General features: G+C 47.5%; 1 protein-coding gene across 2 annotated transcripts; it reads left to right on the top strand.

Moving 5' to 3' along the window:
* The first annotated feature begins 7737 nt into the window (after window positions 1–7737).
* On the top strand, window positions 7738–19728 carry LOC308484427 (ras-related protein ORAB-1-like). Of its 2 annotated transcripts, none has more exons than XM_081019384.1 (7): window positions 7738–8032; window positions 9938–10057; window positions 10382–10454; window positions 12833–12928; window positions 14747–14842; window positions 16243–16374; window positions 17056–19728. In XM_081019384.1, the coding sequence occupies exons 2-7, from the start codon at window positions 10035–10037 to the stop codon at window positions 17275–17277; spliced, it is 642 nt and encodes a 213-aa protein (XP_080875510.1). In that variant the 5' UTR covers window positions 7738–8032; window positions 9938–10034; the 3' UTR covers window positions 17278–19728. The 2 variants fall into 2 exon arrangements, with proteins under 2 accessions (XP_080875510.1, XP_080875509.1); XM_081019383.1 differs by having other exon boundaries at window positions 9935–10057.
* The last annotated feature ends 441 nt before the right edge of the window (window positions 19729–20169 follow it).

The raw sequence follows: 20169 nt of genomic DNA, 5'->3' as shown, positions 1-20169 counted from the left end.
CTTCCAACTCCTCCTCCTCATCGGTGGTCCCAAAGTATTCCCTCCGGAACCTCTCCACAGGCTGAGGTTTCCTTGGGAACCTTTGATGGAACGTTTCTATCAATACCTCGTCATTGATATCTTCTGCCATTACCCAAGTGTTTTCTGACTCCGGTTCTCCTTCCCACGCTACCAAATACTCCACCTGATCCCCCTTCCACCTGGCGTCGAGGATTTCTGCCACATGGCTGCTGCATTCCCTTTCTTCTATGATCGGTCCCCGAGTGGACATCCCTTCTCGTCCCCCCTCATACGGTGACAGTAACGACCTGTGAAATACTGGGTGCAGTTTCATGTGGTTGGGTAACCGGAGCCTGAAAGCCACTGGGTTGACTTGTTGAATGACCTCAAAGGGACCCAACCTCCTGGGTCTTAATTTCTTACAACCTCCTTTGAACGGCAACCCTTGGGTTGACAGCCACACCCGATCTCCCACCCTTATGGTTTCACCTTCCCTTCGGTTCTTGTCTGCCTGCCTCTTGTATTCTTCCTTCGCCCTTTCTAAGTTGAGTTGGAGCTGACGATGGATTGCTTCCATTTCTTCTACAAAATGCTCGGCTGCCGGGACGCTCCATCTCTCCCCTCCTCCCCCTGGGAATGCCCTGGGATGACACCCATAATTAGCCAAGAAGGGGCTCATCCCTGTGGACACATTCTCTGCATTGTTGTAGGCAAATTCCGCCAGCGCCAACTTCTCTACCCAGTCATTCTCTCTGTCATTGACATAACACCTCAGGTATTGCTGGAGGACACCGTTTGCTCTTTCCGCCTGCCCGTTGGTTTCAGGGTGCCGGGCAGTCGAAAAGTTGACCTCCACCTGCAGTAAGCTCATGAGCTTCCTCCAGAACCTGGAAGTAAATTGTTTTCCCCTGTCTGAGACCACCCTCAATGGCACCCCGTGCAACCTAAAAATGTGTTCTACAAATAACTTCGCTGTCTCTTCCGCCGTGACTGCATGCAAACAGGCTACAAAGTGGCACATCTTTGTTAGTAGGTCTACCACCACCATGATGGCTGTTTTCCCCTTGGACTTCGGCAGATCAGGCATAAAATCTATCGACACTGCCTCCCAAGGTCGTTCTGGGGTTGGTAAGGGTTCTAATAGCCCCGCCGGCGCCCGCCTCTCCCCTTTGGCTCGCTGGCATTGCTCACACCCTCTTACATACTCCCGTACATCTTCCCTCACCTTAGGCCACCAAAATTCCCTGGTGACCAACCACATGGTTTTGTGTTGTCCAAAATGCCCCGCCGTGGGGCTGTCGTGCAACTGCTTGAGTACCCTCCCCCTTAAGTCTCCTTCGGGGATATACAGTGCCCCTTTGTAATACAACGCTCCATTTCTTTCCTCAAAACCCCCTGGTTCCTCTCCCTCACCCCTAAGACCTCTGAGCTTATTCTGGGCATATTCATCATTCTCTGTTTCCTCTACCAGTTCTCTTTGCCCCACCAATGCCGCCCCACACACCCAGCGGTCCTCTGGGATGACATGTCTCTCTTCGGGTCCCCCCTCCCCTTCCAAATATTCAGGTTTGCGTGAGAGAGCGTCCGCCCTAACATTTTCTGGACCTGGCACATAACAAATTTCAAAGTGAAATTTGGAGAACTCCTGGGCCCATCGCACTTGCCGTTGGTTGAGCACTCGTGCCGTTCTCCAATACTCTAAGTTCTTGTGGTCCGTGCACACTTGCACCTTATGTTGTGCCCCAATTAATAAATGCCTCCATCTCCTGAACGCTTCATGAATGGCAAGTAGTTCTCGGTCATACACCGTGTAGTTCCTCTCAGATTTGTTCAGCTTTCACGAAAAAAAGGCACACGGTCTCCACTCTGACTCCTCCTTCCCAGACTGCAGAAGCACCGCCCCCACAGCCCGGTCTGATGCGTCCGTCTCCACTCGCATCGGTTTTTGTAAATCCACATGCAGGAGCTGTTCTTCCGAAGCGAACGCCCTTTTCAGTTCCTCAAAAGCTCGCTCCGCCTCCGCCGTCCAAACGAATTTCCTCTTACTGCTGAGACAGTCCGTAATGGGAGCCGTCAAGTGGGCAAAATTTCTGATGAACTTCCGATAGAAGTTTCCAAATCCAAGAAATCTTTGCACATCCTTCCTTGTTTTCGGTGTTTTCCATTCCAGTACCGCTTGGACCTTGCCAGGATCCATGACCAATCACTTGTCCGACAAGCGGTACCCCAGGAATTCCACCTCCTTGGCATGAAACTGACACTTCTCTAGCTTCACCCACAGCTGATTGGCTTGCAGTCTGCCCAACACTTCCCTGACGTCTTTTACATGCTGCTCCTCAGTCTCTGAATATACTAACACGTCATCTAAGAAGGCCACACAATTCTTGTAAAGCAAAGGCCCCAGGACGTGGTTCATAAACGATTGAAAGCACGCGGAGCCTGCTTGTAGGCCGAAGGGCATAACTAAATATTCAAATGCCCCCAAAGGGGTGAACATGGTGGTTTTCCATTCATCCCCCTTCCTTATTCGTATCAGGTTGTACGCCCCCCTCAGGTCCAGTTTAGTAAAAATCTTTCCCTTCCTGACCCTTGTCAAAATGTCATCAATTCTGGGCATCGGGAAAGTCACTGGTTCTGACACTGCATTTAAGGCCCTGAAGTCCACTACAAGCCTGGGTTTGTCCGTGTTTTTTTTGTCCACAAAAAACACTGGGCTGCCCCCCACCGCCCTGGACTCTCTGATGAACCCTCTCTTCAGGTTCTTGTCAATGAACTCCCTTAGCTCCTGCATCTCTCTGTCTGACATGGCGTACAGCTTGCCTACAGGGAGCTGTGCCCCAGGGAGTAAATTGATTTGACAGTCAAAGGGCCTATGTGGGGGTAGTTTGTCTGCCTCCCTCTCGCTGAAGACGTTGCTCAGGTCGGCGTATTGTTGGGGAACCTTCCCCTTCTCCGTTACTTCCGTCCCTGCTAGAGTGGCTCTGGCCCCTCCTTGAGCCTCCCGCTCTTTGCAGTGTTCTAGACAATGTGCTGACCCAAAGGAGACCACTCTCTGATGCCAGCCCACTAGCGGATCATGTAACGCTAGCCAGCTCATCCCCAAAATAATGGGAGCTCCTCCCAAGGTAGCCACATTAAACGCTATTAGCTCAGTGTGTCTTGCTACCCTCATTATCATTGGGACGGTCTGCTGGCTGACTTCTCCTCCCAGCAGCTCCCTTCCATCGATCGTGGTCACCTGCAAAGGGTTACTTAAAGGGATAGTCAGTATCTGGTGCTCAGCAGCAAACTCCTTACTCATGAAATTGCAGGAGCTGCCTGAGTCCAATAGCGCCTTTATCTTTAGTGGGTGTCCGTTAGGCAGCTCTAGTAACACCTCTATCACTAGGGCGGGTTTAGGAGGTTCCGGCGTGGGCACTTTCACTGCTCTTTGGCCTGGCTGCTGTGCCCCGACGGTGGCAGCCAGGCGTTGGCTTTTACTTGCTCCGGTACCTTTTCCTCCCTCTCCCCAACAGCTCCCGCCATTCCTTGCCATTCCTTTCTTTGGGGGCAGACTCTGGCAAAATGACCTGGCTGTTGGCAGAGATAACATTTCTTGGCGCCCTTTCCCTCCTTCTTCCGCTCTTCACTGGGCTTTGAAACTGCGCGCGCGCGCGCTGTTCCAATTTCCATCGGCTCTCCCGGCGGGAACGGTGGCTCTGGAATCTCTGGAATGCGAAGCTCCCTCCAACGTTCCCCCTTCCCTTCCCGCCTCTCCAAGGCTCTCGCCTCTTGGCGCGCTCCTATGGTCAGCGCTGATTTGGTCAGCTGGTCCATAGACTCCGCCCTGGGCGCCCGGGAAAGTTCATCCTTTACCGCCGAAGCAAGCCCTTCTTCAAAGAGCATTTGAATGGGTTCCGCCGATAGATCCCACCCCAATTTATGGATCAACATGGTAAACTCAGTCCAGTACTCACGCACAGATCGGCTCCCCTGTTTGCACGCCATTAACTGTCTGCGTACCACTCCCTGCTCAATATCGCTGGAAAACATCAAATCCATTGCACGAAAAAACTTCCTCGTATCCTTCAGGATGTCATTGTTTGTTGCCATCAGGGGCCTCACCCAGTCTTTCGCCCCCTTTTCGAGATGCCCAATCACAAAAGCCACCCGCGATTCCTCGTCGGGAAAGTCATCAAACTGCAGATTAAGGGCATATTGCATCTCTGTCCTAAAGGCATGATAGTCTTGGCCTCCCCCCCAAACTTCTGCACCAATCCTGGCAACTTTCTGGCGAGCGGGGTGGTTTTCCCCTTCTCTGCATCTTGAGCCCTCCTCTCCTCGAGCCTCGCCGTCTGCAGCGCTAGCTGGACCTCCAACGCCCGGTACCTTTCCTCCAGGCTTGGACCCGCTCCAGCTCCTGCTTCTCCGGTTCCGGCTGGGTTGCTCATGATGCCTTCTCCTGCACAAACTGCTCACAGAGACTGTCGGAATGCTGTGATGGGACGATGAGCTGCTTGTGCGTAAAATCCAAGTCCCTCAGAGTTTGGTCAAGTTTGCAAACCTCTGTCTGTAACGGAGCCCCTTAAACATGGCTCTGTCAGTCGCTTGCAGATTCCGACAGTGGTTGCTTTCGGAATCGCTTCCAACATAAAAGCTCCTTAACAGAAACACGTCTTCTGGACTCTCTGCGTGACAGTTTCCGGCGAGGAGTGGGTGTCCCTACAGGAGGTCCTGAAACCTCCCCACTGTTTTCGCTGGAAGTGTCTCGGAGCCATCCCTCCTGCTCACTTTCCCTCAGCTCAGCTCTTCTCCCCCTACTGGTTCCCTCTTCAGCTGCTGAGTCTCTCCCAACCTGTGTGAGCCCTTCCACCTCCCTTCCTTCCGATGGCAGTTCCCTGACACTCGCATTCTGCAGCTACGTAGTAAGAATGTAGGAAGCTGCCTTGTACCAGGTCAAGGTTCTTCTCTTCTCTGGCTAGCAGCAGCTCTCGGGGGACGGGGGGGGACGTGTCTCACGCAGAAAAGGTTCTTTCCCGTCACTTAGTACCCGATGCTTTGGGTTGAAGCAACTCCCCTAGGAGGAAAGGTTTCAGCTCTGGGACTTTTAGAGCCAAAGGAAGAGGTGATGTTACAGAGGTGTATAACATTATGAACAGCACGGCGAACGAGGACAGAAAGAAGTTTTTCCTCCCTCTCTTGTACAGTGGTACCTCGGGTTACAGACGCTTCAGGTTACAGACTCCGCTAATCCAGAAATAGTCCCACTGGTTAAGAACTTTGCTTCAGGACGAGAACAGAAATCGTGAAGCGGTGGCGCAGCAGCAGCAGGAGGCCCCATTAACTAAAGTGGTGCTTCAGGTTAAGAACAGTTTCAGGTAAAGAACAGACCTCCAGAACGAATTAAGTTCTTAACCCGAGGTACGACTGTAATCCTAAAAGCTCGTGGGCATCCATTGCAGCTGAATGTTGGAAGATACGGGACAGAAAAAAGAAAGGATTTCTTTACACAGCAGACAGTTAAACTGCAGCAGGAGGAACGGGTAGCCAACAATCTACATGGCTTTAAGAAAGGATTTGATAATTTCACGGAGAATAAGACTATCAATGGCTGCTAGCTGTGATGGCTATTCTCTGCCTCCACAGTTATGCCTCTGAATACCAGTTTCTGGAAAGGGAAGGGTGTTCTTGTGACCGCATCCTGCTTGCAGGTTTCCCACAGCCAATGGGTTGGCTATTATTAGAACTGGGTGCTGGACTAAATGGGCCACTGGCCGGATCCAGCAGGCTCTTCTCATCCGTAAGAAAAGGGATGTCCTGCCAGCTTGGGACCTTCTGCATGGAGAATAAGGGTGGCTCTGGCACTCAGCTAGACGTCTCCCTCTCTCCTTTATGTTTCCTACATCTTTGATGCTCTTGGTCTGTTGTTGTTTGTTGTTTAGTCATTTAGTTGTGTCCGACTCTTCGTGACCTCCTGGACCAGAACACGCCAGGCCCTCCTGTCTTCCACTGCCTCCCGCAGTTTGGTCAAACTCATGCTGGTAGCTTCGAGAACACTGTCCCACCATCTCGTCCTCTGTCATCCCCTTCTCCTTGTGCCCTCCATCTTTCCCAACATCAGGGTCTTTTCCAGGGAGTCTTCTCTTCTCATGAGGTGGCCAAAGTCTTGGAGTCTCAGCTTCAGAATCTGTCCTTCCAGTGAGCACTCAGGGCTGATTTCCTTCAGAATGGAGAGGTTTGATCTTCCTGCAGTCCATGGGACTCTCAAGAGTCCCCTCCAGCACCAGAATTCCAAAGAATCGATTCTTCAGCGATCAGCCTTCTTTATGGTCCAGCTCTCACTTCCATACATCACGACTGGGAAAACCATGGCTTGAACTATACGGACCTTTGTCAGCAAGGTGATGTCTCTGCTTTTTAAGATGCTGTCTAGGTTTGTCACTGCCTTTCTCCCAAGAAGCAGGCGTCTCAGTCTGCTCACTGCATTTATACACTTTCTCCTTTCCGGATCAGCATACCGATCTTAGGATCAGGCCCAGCTCAGGCATTGTAAAAAAAGGAACAAGACAATTGAGAAGTATGCACAGACGCAATTAGAGCCCCTTCTTCATATGCTTTGCTGAGCTACAGAAAAATAGGTGGTGTGGGGGTTTTGGGGGGGGGCTTGCAGTTGAGAATCTTGTGCAGGGAGAAGGAAGGTATCCTGACAGACAGAAAAAGGGGTCCCATCAACCAAATGATACTAGGGGGCAGCATGTTAAAGATAACACCAACCTCTTTTATCTGGTACTAACTGTTGCCGGAGCAAATACTTTTATATGCAAAGAGCTCCACGTGTCAGCTGCTGGTCAGGAGACGTGGGATGAACAGCAACTATACAAAGTATTCATGGTATGCTCTGGTACAAATCATGCAAAAATTTGCTGGGGCATACATTTCCCCGAGAGAGTTCCTCGTGTCAGGCAAGAACTCAGATCTTTGTCTCATTAAGAGACCAAAACATCTCCCCTCCCTGAACTGTTGCAGCCTTTCTGGAAAGCTGGGCACAGAATTATAAATTTTTGATGACACCATTAGCAGAGGTCCATCTTTTGTTCTCCGTTAGCAAATCTGCAGCCAAATCCAACTCGGGAGACAAAACTTGAGAAAGCCTGCATCGTCCAAGCAATGGCCCAACTGTCCTGCAGGCAAGAATCGCACCTCTCGCCCCAAAGCACACTAATGTGTGCGTGTGTGCAGCACACACACACACACACATACCCTTTACGTCACTGTAACATTTGAGAAATACCTCAATACAAGATCGTACCTCTGTACTCCATGCTAATGAATGTGGGTGGTCTATCACTCCCTGTTTTTCTGTATGGAGTCATTAAATGCAGATCATAACCACTCATAAACATGCCCTGAAGCTCCACCCTGCGAGTGACCATGACAGAATGTTAAGCCCTATAAAGCCATATTCATGGCACGCCAGTATTTGCCCCGTATTTCCCCTTCAAGCCCACAGGTGCCCAGCCCACCCACCCCTGCCCTGCTACCCCCACCATTTCTCCTGCAGGGACCCCTCCTCCCTCTTTGCAGATCCAGCCCTCCCCCTGCAAGATTAAAGATACCAGCAGGCCAGTCCTCCCTGCATCATCAGATGATGTCATCTCCAACAGCTGGCCAATAGGGGAGCCCCCAGCTGGGAGCATCTCTGCTGCAAGACAGGAGGGCTGGGGAGGGAGCAAAAGCAGCTGCTGGGGGAAACTGGGGGGGCAGGGAGGGTCGGGTGGGGAGCTCCTTTGTTTCTCTTCCCTTTGAGGCTGCTCAATCCCGCTGCTCTGTAAATCCAACCTGGACTCACCTCCTCGGGCGGCTGGCTTTGACATTGCAGGTCCTAACATATCCACCTGCGGCAGGAGCTCATTCATCGCTCTCTAGCAGCGGATACTTCAGAAAAGGACTGGTCTCCCTCCGATTCTTTAAAAGGAGACACTTTGCCTCTGCAGAGCAACTGGACGGCACCTGCTTCAGCTAGGAAAACACAGAAGCCAAGGCCACAGGGAAGGTACATTTCCTCTCATCAACCTTCGTATCAGCATCATATTACCTTTATTCCAGGGCAGGGAGATAAATGAGGGTGGGGGTGGGGAGGGGAGAGAAGAAGGAGGGAACGGAAACCCCTCTTTCTCAAGCAGGGTGGGTTTCCATGAAGGAGCATGCAGAAGAAACTGGGAGACATTTTACTGCATAGCTACCAGCTTGCGAGGTATAAGCCAGCCAAAGGTTTCCAGCAGGCAGATTAAGGGAATGGAGTGTGTTTCTGTGAATGCGAATGGATATGCCAGCAATGTTGCTGGCCTTCTTTCAAGAGACGTCATTTTTTAATTAGATTTGGGACTCACTTTTATTGTGGGGGGCAGGAGGCAGTGTCAGAAATAAATCTTTTTGCAGATCCATATCCAGCGGTGCCCAGTATGAATCGCAAACATCCGCTGAAACACTCCCCCAAGTTAACCAGGGGTGGGGGTGGGTGGGTGAGTGTTCCCAGTTTTTGACAAATCTGAACATCTCTGTCAGATTTATGTCCCCCCAAACTGAAAAATCCCGGCCTGCTTCACATGTTTCTATCCCACCTCCCCTCTCCCTCCCCCCCCCAAAAAAGGTTTTGCCCTTAAAAGATTGTGGAGTCTCAGCGAACTGTCAACTTGCCATGATTTCTTTTCTTAGCTAAGGCAGAAGAATTAAGGCATCACCACCAATCCTACATCGTATTTCAGTAAACACTGGCTGTTTGCATGGATGTAAAACAAGGAGTAACTCAGGTTAAACACGGAAGAGCAGTCGGTGTCTTAACAGTGAAAACGACACAGCCCAGTAACAACTTTGTGCATATCTGAATCAAACTGGTCTGATAGTTTTTTGCTCTTCCTAGGGAGGGTTCCCTGGGAACTGTAGTTCTGGGACAGGGGGTGGGATGGCTAGGGAACTCTGCCTGTTATTGCAGCAGACTACCATTCCCATAATCCTTTGAGGGAAGCCATGACAGTTAACACTGTTATAAAACTATTATGGTTTGTTGTTGTGCAGAGAGGCCCTTGGAGAGTAGCCATGTATTGTGGGGAGGACGTTTCGTAGGCATGAGCCGGCTTCACCCATCCCACGCACAATGGGAATGGAAACAAGACCTAATTTGAGCCAGGGCTGAACCTGGAAGAAGCGAAGAAGCTTCTGTGCAGACTGCCTCTCCCTCGCCTGCACATCTGGAAGGAATTAAGAGGATGGGCTCATGACGCTAGTTGAGGAGTGGAACTGAGAAAGCCAAAGGCAGGTGAAAGCAGAGGCAGGTGAAGCCACACAGGACAGGGCACATTAACCAGGGGTCAGCAAACTTTTTCAAGGGCCGGTCCACTGTCCTTCAGACCTTGGTGGGGGGCCGGACTATGGGGGGGGGGGAATGAACGAATTCCTATGCCCCACAAATAACCCAGAGATGCATTTTAAATAAAAGCACACATTCTACTCATATAAAAACACACTGATTCCCAGACCATCCGCGGGCTGGATTTAGAAGGCGATTGGGCCAGATCTGGCCCCCGGGCCTTAGGTTGCCTACCCATGACATTAACCAAGCGTAGAAGCAGGCAGAATGTGGCACAGCCATGACGTGCGCCAAATGCCAGAACATCAAATATATTGATGGTTTGACACCCAGCCAAAACACAGCAAAACAATGTACTTTTAATGGCAAAGGCTACCTGGTACCTGTGACAAACATAATCAGAACCGAGAACTGAATTAGAAAAACACTACAAAGAAAAAACACTTGACAATTTCGTCTGAGGCACCTTGCACGCACAAATCCCAACTTCCTTCTCCAAACTCTTTGAATGCATTAAAAACAAACAAAAATGGAGACGTGCAGGTTCAAAAATTCTTTGCACAACTCGTTTTTTTGTTTATCACACAGTAGACACAAGTTGGGGAACTGCAACCTTCCACACCTGCTTTCTGAGTGCTCAAAACAGCGGGACACACCTGGTTTTCTGCATGCCTGCCTGCCCGCCGACATGTCAACTATCAGTCCTGAATAGTGAGTATCTCGTGACTAAGGGAGAAGCCTTGTTGGTAAGAGGCTGTCTTCACAGCGAACAAGGAAGGTGGTGCCGGGTGAAAGGGCATTCTGAAATCATTCCAAATTGAGCACTGGGTTTTGGATGCTCACCCAGGGAGGGAACGAAACCACCAATCAGAGGCATCACAGACACTGTGGATTAATTACTTTTTATTCATAATTAAAGCTTGCCCCTCTTCTCTTAAGAAGGGGGGGGGGGAACCATGTATGTGGCTCCCTTCAACCCAAACCAATTTACAGTTGCTCACCAAAACGCCTTTCTCTTTTCTACCTTGTCAACAGTGACTACTTGTTTAAGCTGCTACTGATTGGCGATTCTGGAGTTGGGAAGTCATGCCTTCTGCTCCGTTTTGCGGTAAGGCTCTTTGGAAGGGGTGTTCCGGCACCTTGGCTAGCTTTTGCTGAAGTCTCAGAATTATTATTATTATTATTATTATTATTATTATTATTATTACTACTACCCCGCCCTCCCCGGCCAAAACCAGGCTCAGAGCAGCTAACATCAAATGCATAACACATTAACATAAAATAATAATTATTATTATTTTATAAAACGGAAAAGGCAAGCAGGACTCTCAGCCACATTTTCAACGTCAGGTCTTCCCCCAATATATAAAGAGGAAGATGCCTCCAAGCACACGCAAAGCATCTTAGAAATAAAGCTCCTATATTTGGCCAGTCAGACTATTGGGTCCTGTACTGTCTACTCGGGGCCTCAGCCAAGGGTCTTTCCTATCACTTGCTCCCAGGTGATAGGCCTTCCTCTAGCCTGAGTCCAGCGCCCAACCATCAGACGTCCACCTGGTCAATGCAAACCACAGAAGTCACAAGCTGTGCCACAGAACAAACTTACAAACAGTTCCAGACCCAGGGAAAGGGTCACAAAAATGAAACACCAAGCTAATTTTGATGGGGGGTGGGGGGAATCTGCAAGCCAGGCTGCCACCTGTTCTTCAACAGTGTGCTTGGCTTAACAGAGATAGGCTCCAGGTGAGCCGTTTCTAAGGGTGCTATCCCCACGTCAGAAAAAGGTTTCCTGGGTCACTTCCAGAAAGAAGCCTTATACTGTGTTCACAGGTCATAAAGATCTCGTTTTTCCTTATACATTAGCTCCCATGCACCCCCATTTTAGATAGCCAGTGCTATTTTTGTCCACATTAGTGAGTGGAGCTTAACAAGAATGGAGGTGTGCTGTGATTTGTTTTTTTAAAGAAATCCCTTCCCACCCTGAAATTCCAGACATGGATGGAGGGAAGTACTGGGCTGTGGGGGAGGGAGGTGAAGGGATTAATTGAAATTGTTGAAAAAGGGGGAGGACACAAAATACTGTGCACGTTGAACACTGGTAGAGCAATCATTTGGCGATAAAGCATTTCATAATCCAATACAGATTTATCTGCAGTCTCTTTGAGACATCAGCCATCTGCATGCACTGAGACAGAAAAACAATAAAGACTTACTTTTTCCAAGTTAAAAAAAAATAAAATTCCAGACTTTGAATTCCCCAGATTTTTCATTTTAGCATTAGGATCACCATGAAGGTAGCCAAGGAAACTGAACCAGCAGTCAAGAGATATGGTGGTTCAAGTGCTGGACTAAGACCTGGAAAGTTAGGGTTCAAATCCCCACTCTGCCCTAAAACTCACTGGGTGACCTTGGGCCAGTCACTGCCTCTGAGCCTAACCTACCTCACAGGGCTGTTGCAGGAATTCAACGAGGGCGGAAACGTTTGCCACCTTAAGTTCCATGGAGGAAAAGGTGGGATACATACGCAGTCAATAACAGTGGGGTGGGTGTCAAGGCAAGAAGCTGCCTTGCAAAGAGACAGACCACTGGCCCATCGACCTTCACCGACAGGCAGGGCTCCCCAAGATCTGAGGCAGAGTTCCTTCTCAACTCTACCTGGAAAGAAGAAGATACTCTACCTCTTCAGTATCTTACGATTTCTTAACTTACAAACGATACCATACGATACGACGTCTTTATTGTCATTGTCCCATACAGAACAATGAAATTGAAAAATCTACATAAGACATTCAAAACCCCAGAAAAACTCAGAAACCCCATTTTAAAATACAATATACTCCTATAGAGACTCCTTACACTGCGTTTAGAACCAAAATCGCATTTGGATAGAAACTGTTTCTCAGGCAGCTAGTCCTGGTCTTATTAACCCAGGACCTTCTTCCAGAAGGCAGAAGCTGAAAGAGATCATTTCCAGGGTGCGCACTGTCCTGTGCTATCTCTGCAGCTTTCTTATGACACCTGGAAGCGTAGATTTGATCCAAGGTTGGAAGAGTGCACCCAATTATTCTTTCTGCAGTCTTTACAACCCTGGACAGCATTGGTTTTTCCCCTGACCGTGCAGCTCCCAAACCACACACACAGACCGTAAGTTAATACACTCTCAACAGTACAATGGTAAAATGCCATCAACAGGTCCTTTGAGAGATTGTTTATCCGGAGGATTCTCAGAAAATATAACCTCTGCTGTGCTCTCTTCACCAGGTCTTTGCTGTTTTCTCCTCAGGTTAGGTAATCTCTCAACTCCATTCCCAGAAATCGAAACACTGAGACCTGTTCCACACACTTCCCCTCAATAATAAGTGGCTGAATGTTCAATTTACATTTCCTAAAGTCCACAATAATCTCTATTGCTCCCACTCAGACACAGCACATTATCTCAGCAGAATGCCACTACTCACATGCACACTTTCTTTTCTTCTTCTCTAGGATGACACCTACACAGACAGTTACATCAGTACCATCGGCGTGGACTTCAAAATCCGGACAATAGAGTTGGAGGGAAGGACCATTAAGCTGCAGATTGTAAGTATATCCACAGGGCTGTGGAAACAGGAGGCTGGAAATTGAGCCTCCTGGATTCTCTCCCTCTGGTGCAGGTTGCAATGGCTAAGAGCTCCTGTACCTTAAACAGCTGCACAGAATCTAGAATCACAGCAGGTGCAGCTTTTTCTTCTCCACCTTGACAAATTGTTCCACTCAGCCACTTGTAATTAAGGACCCCATAAAAACACCTTGAATGTTCGGTGAAATGATAACCTTCCATTGGAAGTTTTGACATTCTTTAACAGCAGCCTTAGGAGCTGCTTCAAATTCTAGATTTGCTGACAGGTCCAAGGGATGAATCCAACTAGAACAGAGTGCTGAAATATACAGTATGTGTATTTATGTAAATGTTGTGGCAACTGAATATACATGCATTAAAACAGACCTATGATAACTTCCCCTAGTATCTACATAGTTACAGGTAGGTAGCCGTGTTGGTCTGCCATAGTCGAAACAAAATAAAAAATTAAAAAATTCATTCCAGTAGCACTTTAGAGACCAAGTAAGTTTGTTTATCTGAAGAAGTGTGCATGCACATGAAAGCTCATACTAATAACAAACTTAGTTGGTCTCTAAGGTACTACTGGAAGGAATTTCTTACTTTTTTATTTTGTTTCCCCTAGTATATAATTACATACATATACATATACATACACATACACATACACACACACACACACACACACACACACACACAGAGACATATATTTATTTGCATGCAATTCACCTCGTATACAATGCAGTGGGAAATGAAGCCACTGTCTTGATTCAGACCTATATGAACAGAATCAAAATTTCTGTTAAGTTCCATTTTGGTTTCACTCATTTTCTCATACAGTGGTGCCTCGCAAGACGAAATTAATTCGTTCCACGAGTTTTTTCGTCTAGCGAATTTTTCGTCTTGCGAAGCACGAAATCCCATAGGAATGCATTGAAATCCAATTAATGCGTTCCTACGGTCAAAAAAAGTCCAAACAAAGCCAAATTTGGTACAACAAGAGTTTATTAAGTGCTCTTTAAAGTCACACACACTGTAAAGAGCATTTCAAAAATTGAAGGAACAATAAATTAAGTTTCTAAACATGACAGAAAAACATTTAAAAATCAACAAAGTGTACAGTACATTTTCTAAGACTCTGGGGGACAACTCGAAGAAGGTTCCTCTTCCACTCTTTGCTTCTTGCTGAAGAACCCCCTCCTCAACTGTTCCCCCAGCCACCCACCACACAGAAATTCAAATCCAGAATTTTTTTTAAAAAACAGCAGAGTGGCCCAATGGTCACAGAAAATCATAAAAATGCAGAAAAAAACCACACAAGCTTCCAGATTCTTGCAAACCCCTCCCCAACACCAAGTCCTTGAATTCCAAACACCCCAACCCAAAATCCAAAAACCCCCAAAAAAGTTTTAAAAGTTTAAAAGAAGTTTTGGAAAAGCTTCAAAAATCACCAAAGTCTTCAAAAACCTCAAAAAAGGCTACCACACCGCGTTCTATGAGTTGCTCCTCGAAGTCAAGTCGTAACTGTATTAACGGTGTTAAGAAAAAGGAAACAAACTTGCAAGACGTTTTCGTTTTTCGTCTTGCGAAGCAAGCCCATAGGGAAATTCGTCTTGCGAAGCAGCTCAGAAAACAGAAAACCCTTTCGTCTAGTGAGTTTTCCGTCTTGCGAGGCATTCGTCTTGCGGGGCACCACTGTACTCTTATTACATTCTCTTGTTGAAAACCGAGTCACATTTCTAACACTGCCCACTAGAAGGCAGCACTGACCAGAACAAACACATTTCTTTGCCCCACAGTGGGATACTGCAGGGCAGGAGCGCTTCCGAACAATCACGTCCAGCTATTATCGAGGTGCGCATGGCATCATCATTGTATACGATGTGACAGACCAGGTAAGTTGGACAGAGAGCAGCTTTTCATTCAAGAAAAGCAGAGGGGAGACACTAGACCTTAGGTAGGATGTTCCTTTGAGGGCAACTGTGACCATCACAGCACAGAATCATAGAATTGCAGAGTTGGAAGGGACCCAAAAGTCAGCTAGCTCAACCCCTTGCAATGCAGGGTATCTTATCCCTTGCAGGGATTGTCAGTATGCCTTTCAACCGATGTCAGCGACTGGGCTCAATAGCAGGTTCTGCCCCGACTGGGCTAGACGACAGGAGCACTTTCAGAGACCTTAAAATCCTGGAAAACAGGTCCCTGTGCATTGGACTCACAACTGTGCATTGTGAGCACCAGACTCACGAAGAGTATAAATAACGCGGAAGCTAGCTGTGAAGCATAACTCCTTTTATTTCTAATAGCTACTACAAACTAACGAAGTACTGGCTTGCATGAGTGTTACAGATCCCACTCTGCCATCTAGTCACTACATAGATAACACACAGAGACAGGCAGTCAGTCAGGAGCGGAAGAGTAGAAGAGCAGTTTCCGCCCCCTCCTTTCTCAAAACATCAGATCAGGAGATTCTAGCAATGGGAGGGGATGAAAATATCAACAGGGATACCCCTGCAAGGGATAAGATACATGGCAGCAAGAAAAGCAGCTGCCCCATCCAGATACCTTGGGCCACCAGTAACGGAGGCCAAATGGCAGACTCCCACAAAAATTCACTACCACAAGATGCAGCAATGTCCACTCCACTAAATTAGATAGGTTTAAAAGCGGATATGATAGATTCCCCTTTAAAAGACAGAAGGAGAGCTTTAGGAAACATTCCATAAACCTCCATGTTATGGCTCCTCTGTTCAGAGGCGAAATGACACTAAGCATCATTTGCTTGAAATCATCAGAGGAGGACAGTTATTGCCCAGTTTGTGGGCTTCCAAAGGGCATCTGGTTGGCCACTGTAAGGGAACAGGATGCTGGACTGATGAACCAGCAGGGCTCTTCTTATTGCCACCAGAAAGTTCTCTTGCCAAGCCCCATGTAATGAATGAGGGTAGCATTGCAAATGCATCCATATAATTTAATAGCACACATTTTAAACTAACCTTCCTGCTCCATCTATCTCAGTGTTACTGATGGGCAGCATAAGAGAGGCAAGGAATTAACTTTTGAAAAGCATCCCTATCTAATCACCTGGAAGGGATTCTTGCTCACCATAGGTGACTAGGCAAGCAGTTATTTAGAAGCTTGGTTGGTGAGAAGAAGCCAGGGACAGACAAATGAACAATATGGTTAGGGAAGAAGAGGAGTTTCAGCAAACATGAGGCCAGAGTAGCTCACTGCTGCTGCTACCCACATACTTAAACGAACCGCTTCTCTGAACTTTGTTCCTGCCCCTTTCTAGGATTCCTTCAACAACATGCATCTCTGGCTGGAGGAAATCAACCGCTATGCCAGTGAGAACGTCAACAAATTGATTGTGGGAAACAAGAGCGACCTCACGAGCAAGAAAGCAGTGGATTACACTACAGCCAAGGTGCATGAATAGGGGAAAGGGAAGGTCACGCATCAAACCAGCTTCTACCCTTAAATTGCTGAGAAAGCAATTTCACCTTCAGTGAAACTAGCTGCATTCGCACTCTTTCATTTTCATTCATTCTCTTTGTCGTCTCCCCGACTCCTGAAGGAGCTTTTAGATTGTAAATTTCTTGATACAAGAATCTAAGCAATAAGCATATTGCTTATGTTATTTCATAAACTGCAGTGGCGCTAGATCAAAAAGCCAGCTTCTACCTTATGAAAAGCTGGGCAGCAGAGTCGCCTCCTGATAGTCAAGAGTCTCCTCTTGTTCTCTTTCAGATCACCCCATACTATTCTATTTCTACTAATAATTTTATTATTTGTACCCTGCCCCATTTGATTGGGCTGCTAATAGCTGTCAGGGCCAAGTTTAACAAGTTTATTTAGATATTTAAAAAATGTACAAACAAAGCTTTCTGTAAAAACAGATTCCAGGGCGCTACAGAGAGAAATCTAAAATTACAGAAATGCATTATACAGAATAACATTTAATTGCTATAGAAAACAACAAAGAGTCTCTTGTGGCATGTTAAGGGATTCTTGGTTGCTTTTGCTGCAAAAGGCTTAGCACGGCTACCTGTCTGCAGATCATCGCTGAGTCTTCATTGTTGTTTTGTCTCGCCCTCCCTGCACGCAGGAATACGCAGACTCCCTTGGGGTGCCCTTCCTAGAGACCAGTGCGAAAAACGCCACCAATGTCGAACAGGCCTTCCTCACCATGGCGGCAGAGATCAAGAACCGGGTGAGCAGCGGCCCCACCCAGAACGACAGCCATAAGTCCAACCTCCACATCCAGAGCGGCCCCCTGAGGCAAGAAGGGCCTGGCCAGGGAGAAGATGGCGGAGGAGGCTGTTGCTAAGAGAGCAGCCGCCCAACGAGCGAAGGAGTGGGAGGTTCGAGGAACGCACAAGGGGGAGGGAGCAGCGGTGAGCCTTGGGCCTGCAGAATGGCCAACGATGACGACGGGACCCCCTTTTTCTTCACAGCATCCCAACGGACTTGGAATGCACAACCAAACGTCTCCTGGCAAAACAGCCTTGGCCAATCTGTGTTTGCTTCATCCCGTTTCCCTGACTTTGGAGCTGTCCTATCTTTTCCTGTTTAGCAACCACCTCCTGACCTGCTGTACCAACACACACACACACACAGAGCCCAGTTTCTTTCTCTTAGCAAATCTCCTCCCAGCCCAATGGAACATGGGACCTACCAATTGTCTTGCTGCATAGAAAGAGGGAGTCGAGGGTAGCAAGGAGGCGGAGAGACCCTTACACCAGATTCATTCGCCTAGAATTACCATCATTACCTGGTTCCGCTTCCACACACACCAAAATGGGTTTCGGAGCATGCAATCAAGATCCCTTGGCACTGTCTAACAGCCACCACCTCCCCCTAAAGCCTTTCCTATTTTTTAAAAAATCAGTACTGTATTGCTGAAGGCTGTTCAACTGACAGAAAGGGTAGATTTCCACTCTTCTCTCGGCCACCCCTTCCCGCTACCGTCTCCCCAAAACTCCTGCCTGCTAGCTCTGGGAGCATAACTGCATTACAAACTTACATTAGTCCATGGATCCTGGGGGTTGTAGTTTGGCAAGGGTCAAGAGAAGTTTCTCTTCCATAGAGTTCCCCACCAAAGAACTACAGATCCCAGAATTAAGGGGAGAAACTGGAATAACTCTTTAACCTAACGTAAGCGTGTGATGCAGCCATAAACACAGTACATCCACGCCCAACGTTTCATGGATGAAAATACGGACACCGTTGCGCATGCGTAACATGCCTGTTCCGCCACTACAGATCACTGTCTTGGCTCTCCCCAAACCCAGCAATACACAGACATTGTTGAAGGTTTTCCTCCCCCAGTGCACCTTAAGGCTCATTCATTTATGTCCATGTAACTTAGATATTGGTGGGAAGGGCTGAAACTTGAGGAAATCCTAGTCTGCGCACATGTGCTAACTAGTTTAGAGAAGGGGAAAGGGCACTCCCCAAAGCCCAAGCAGGGATGATGTTTCACCTTGGGCAGCTACTAGGAAACGGGGACAGGCAACCCACCTGCCAGCATATGGTGTGTGATTTGCAACCTCGTGGCGATGCAACTGTAACCCCATGCCTGCAACAGGTCAGAAGTCCAGGGTAACAGGATTTAACATTTCCACTTGCCTTTTGGATGGTTTGCAGGCCTTATGGTGCTCCTAACACCAACAGCATCAAGAAATGGTAGCAATCAACTCTTGTTGGCAGAGCACAATGTCTAACTCCTTTTTCTCATCTGTTTTTTCATTTTATTTTTTCACATTTTGCCCTCAAGGGTTGCAATGCTAATTTGCCCTTTCTTTAAATAAGTAGGTTGGCAAGTTTTCTATTCATCCAACATACACGTGTAGTATGTATGTTGGTACCCTACTGATTTATCTGTCACTCTGGAAAATACTGAAAAACTGAAAGGTGTTAAGAGAGAGCAAGCCTCTAGCCCTCATGGATGTGAAATATACAGGGCTTCTCTGTGGAAAGCTCCAAAAGGCAGGGGCCCCAGGGCTTAGGGGAAGGGAGCTGTGGTCCTATCTGATTCTCTGTTTCCCTTCTCCACATACCTATTTACCATGCAATCCTGATTTCAATACCCCTGCACTAATTTTGAGGCCATATTCCTCACCGCCACAGATGAACATCAACAGGAGGCAAGGACTTTCCCACTGTCAGTGGGAACTATTGAAATCAAACTGCCCAGCATATGAAACATCTGGTGGGACTGAGAAGAGGACCCTGAAGAACATCTGTCCCCATGAGCTCACTTTGCTGCTGTCGCCATATTTGGGGGGAGCACAGCCAGGAGTCACATGATACCATAGGCGCCTTCTTTTTAAGGGCAAAAGCATTTCCCTATAAATGTTTGTGTGTGTGTTTTGCTTTTTTTTTTTTTTGCCTTTTTTTTTAACCGTGAACTGCTTAGAGAACAAATATGGTTGAAAATATTTTAAAGTAAACTTCGCTTCTCTCCTTGCCCTGGGTCTCTCACCCAAAACGAAATTTCTCTTTTAACAGATTGGATTTGTCAGCCGGACTAAATGCAGAACCAAGCAAAGGCTCGCAACGTTTATAACTCTGGCAGTTTATTCGAACGGCAGAATTCAGCATGAACTCCTCCAGAACTTGGTTGGGGGGCAGGCGTATAAAACGAGGGCAAGGGTTTTGTGTGTTTCTGGACTGCGTCACAACATCTTATGAAAACTGAAAACGTTGCTGGATGTAATTTGTCTGATTAAAAGCTTGACAGGGTGCAGATTAAAACAGAAAACAGCTCACTGATTAAGTGGAGTGATCCATCTGTACTCTCTTGGGACGCTGGGAAACAGAGGGCCTGATTTCTGGCCGCAGCCTCTGCGCTTAGCCCCAGTGAAGGTCACAGGTCTGCCAGCATAACAGATGAAGGACAAAAGTGCAGGGTTTCGGAGTTGCTGTATTTGATGTTTTGAACTGTACACTGCCCTGGGAGTCTTGCGCTGAAAGGCAGCCTAGAAACAGATCAATGCTGGCAAGGTCCTTTGCCAAACCCACTCAGTGATAGCAATGCAGGGGGAGGGGAATTCTCTACAGCCACACAGCCCCTTTTTCAGTGCTTCTTCTTCTTAATTTATGAATTATAAACTCACGAGCCTCAAGGTGATTTGTAAACATACCATTTTAACATTAAGCAGTATATAAATAAATGAACAAGTTGAAAGAGCTTTTTAAAAAACAAAACAGAAAGAAA

Source organism: Podarcis pityusensis (genome assembly GCF_964106645.2).
Source record: "Podarcis pityusensis genome assembly, chromosome: 8".
In the NCBI taxonomy this organism is placed as follows: Eukaryota; Metazoa; Chordata; class Lepidosauria; order Squamata; family Lacertidae; genus Podarcis; species Podarcis pityusensis.
The sequence above is the reverse complement of the archived record's forward strand: the minus strand, read 5'-3'. Positions and strand labels throughout refer to the sequence as shown.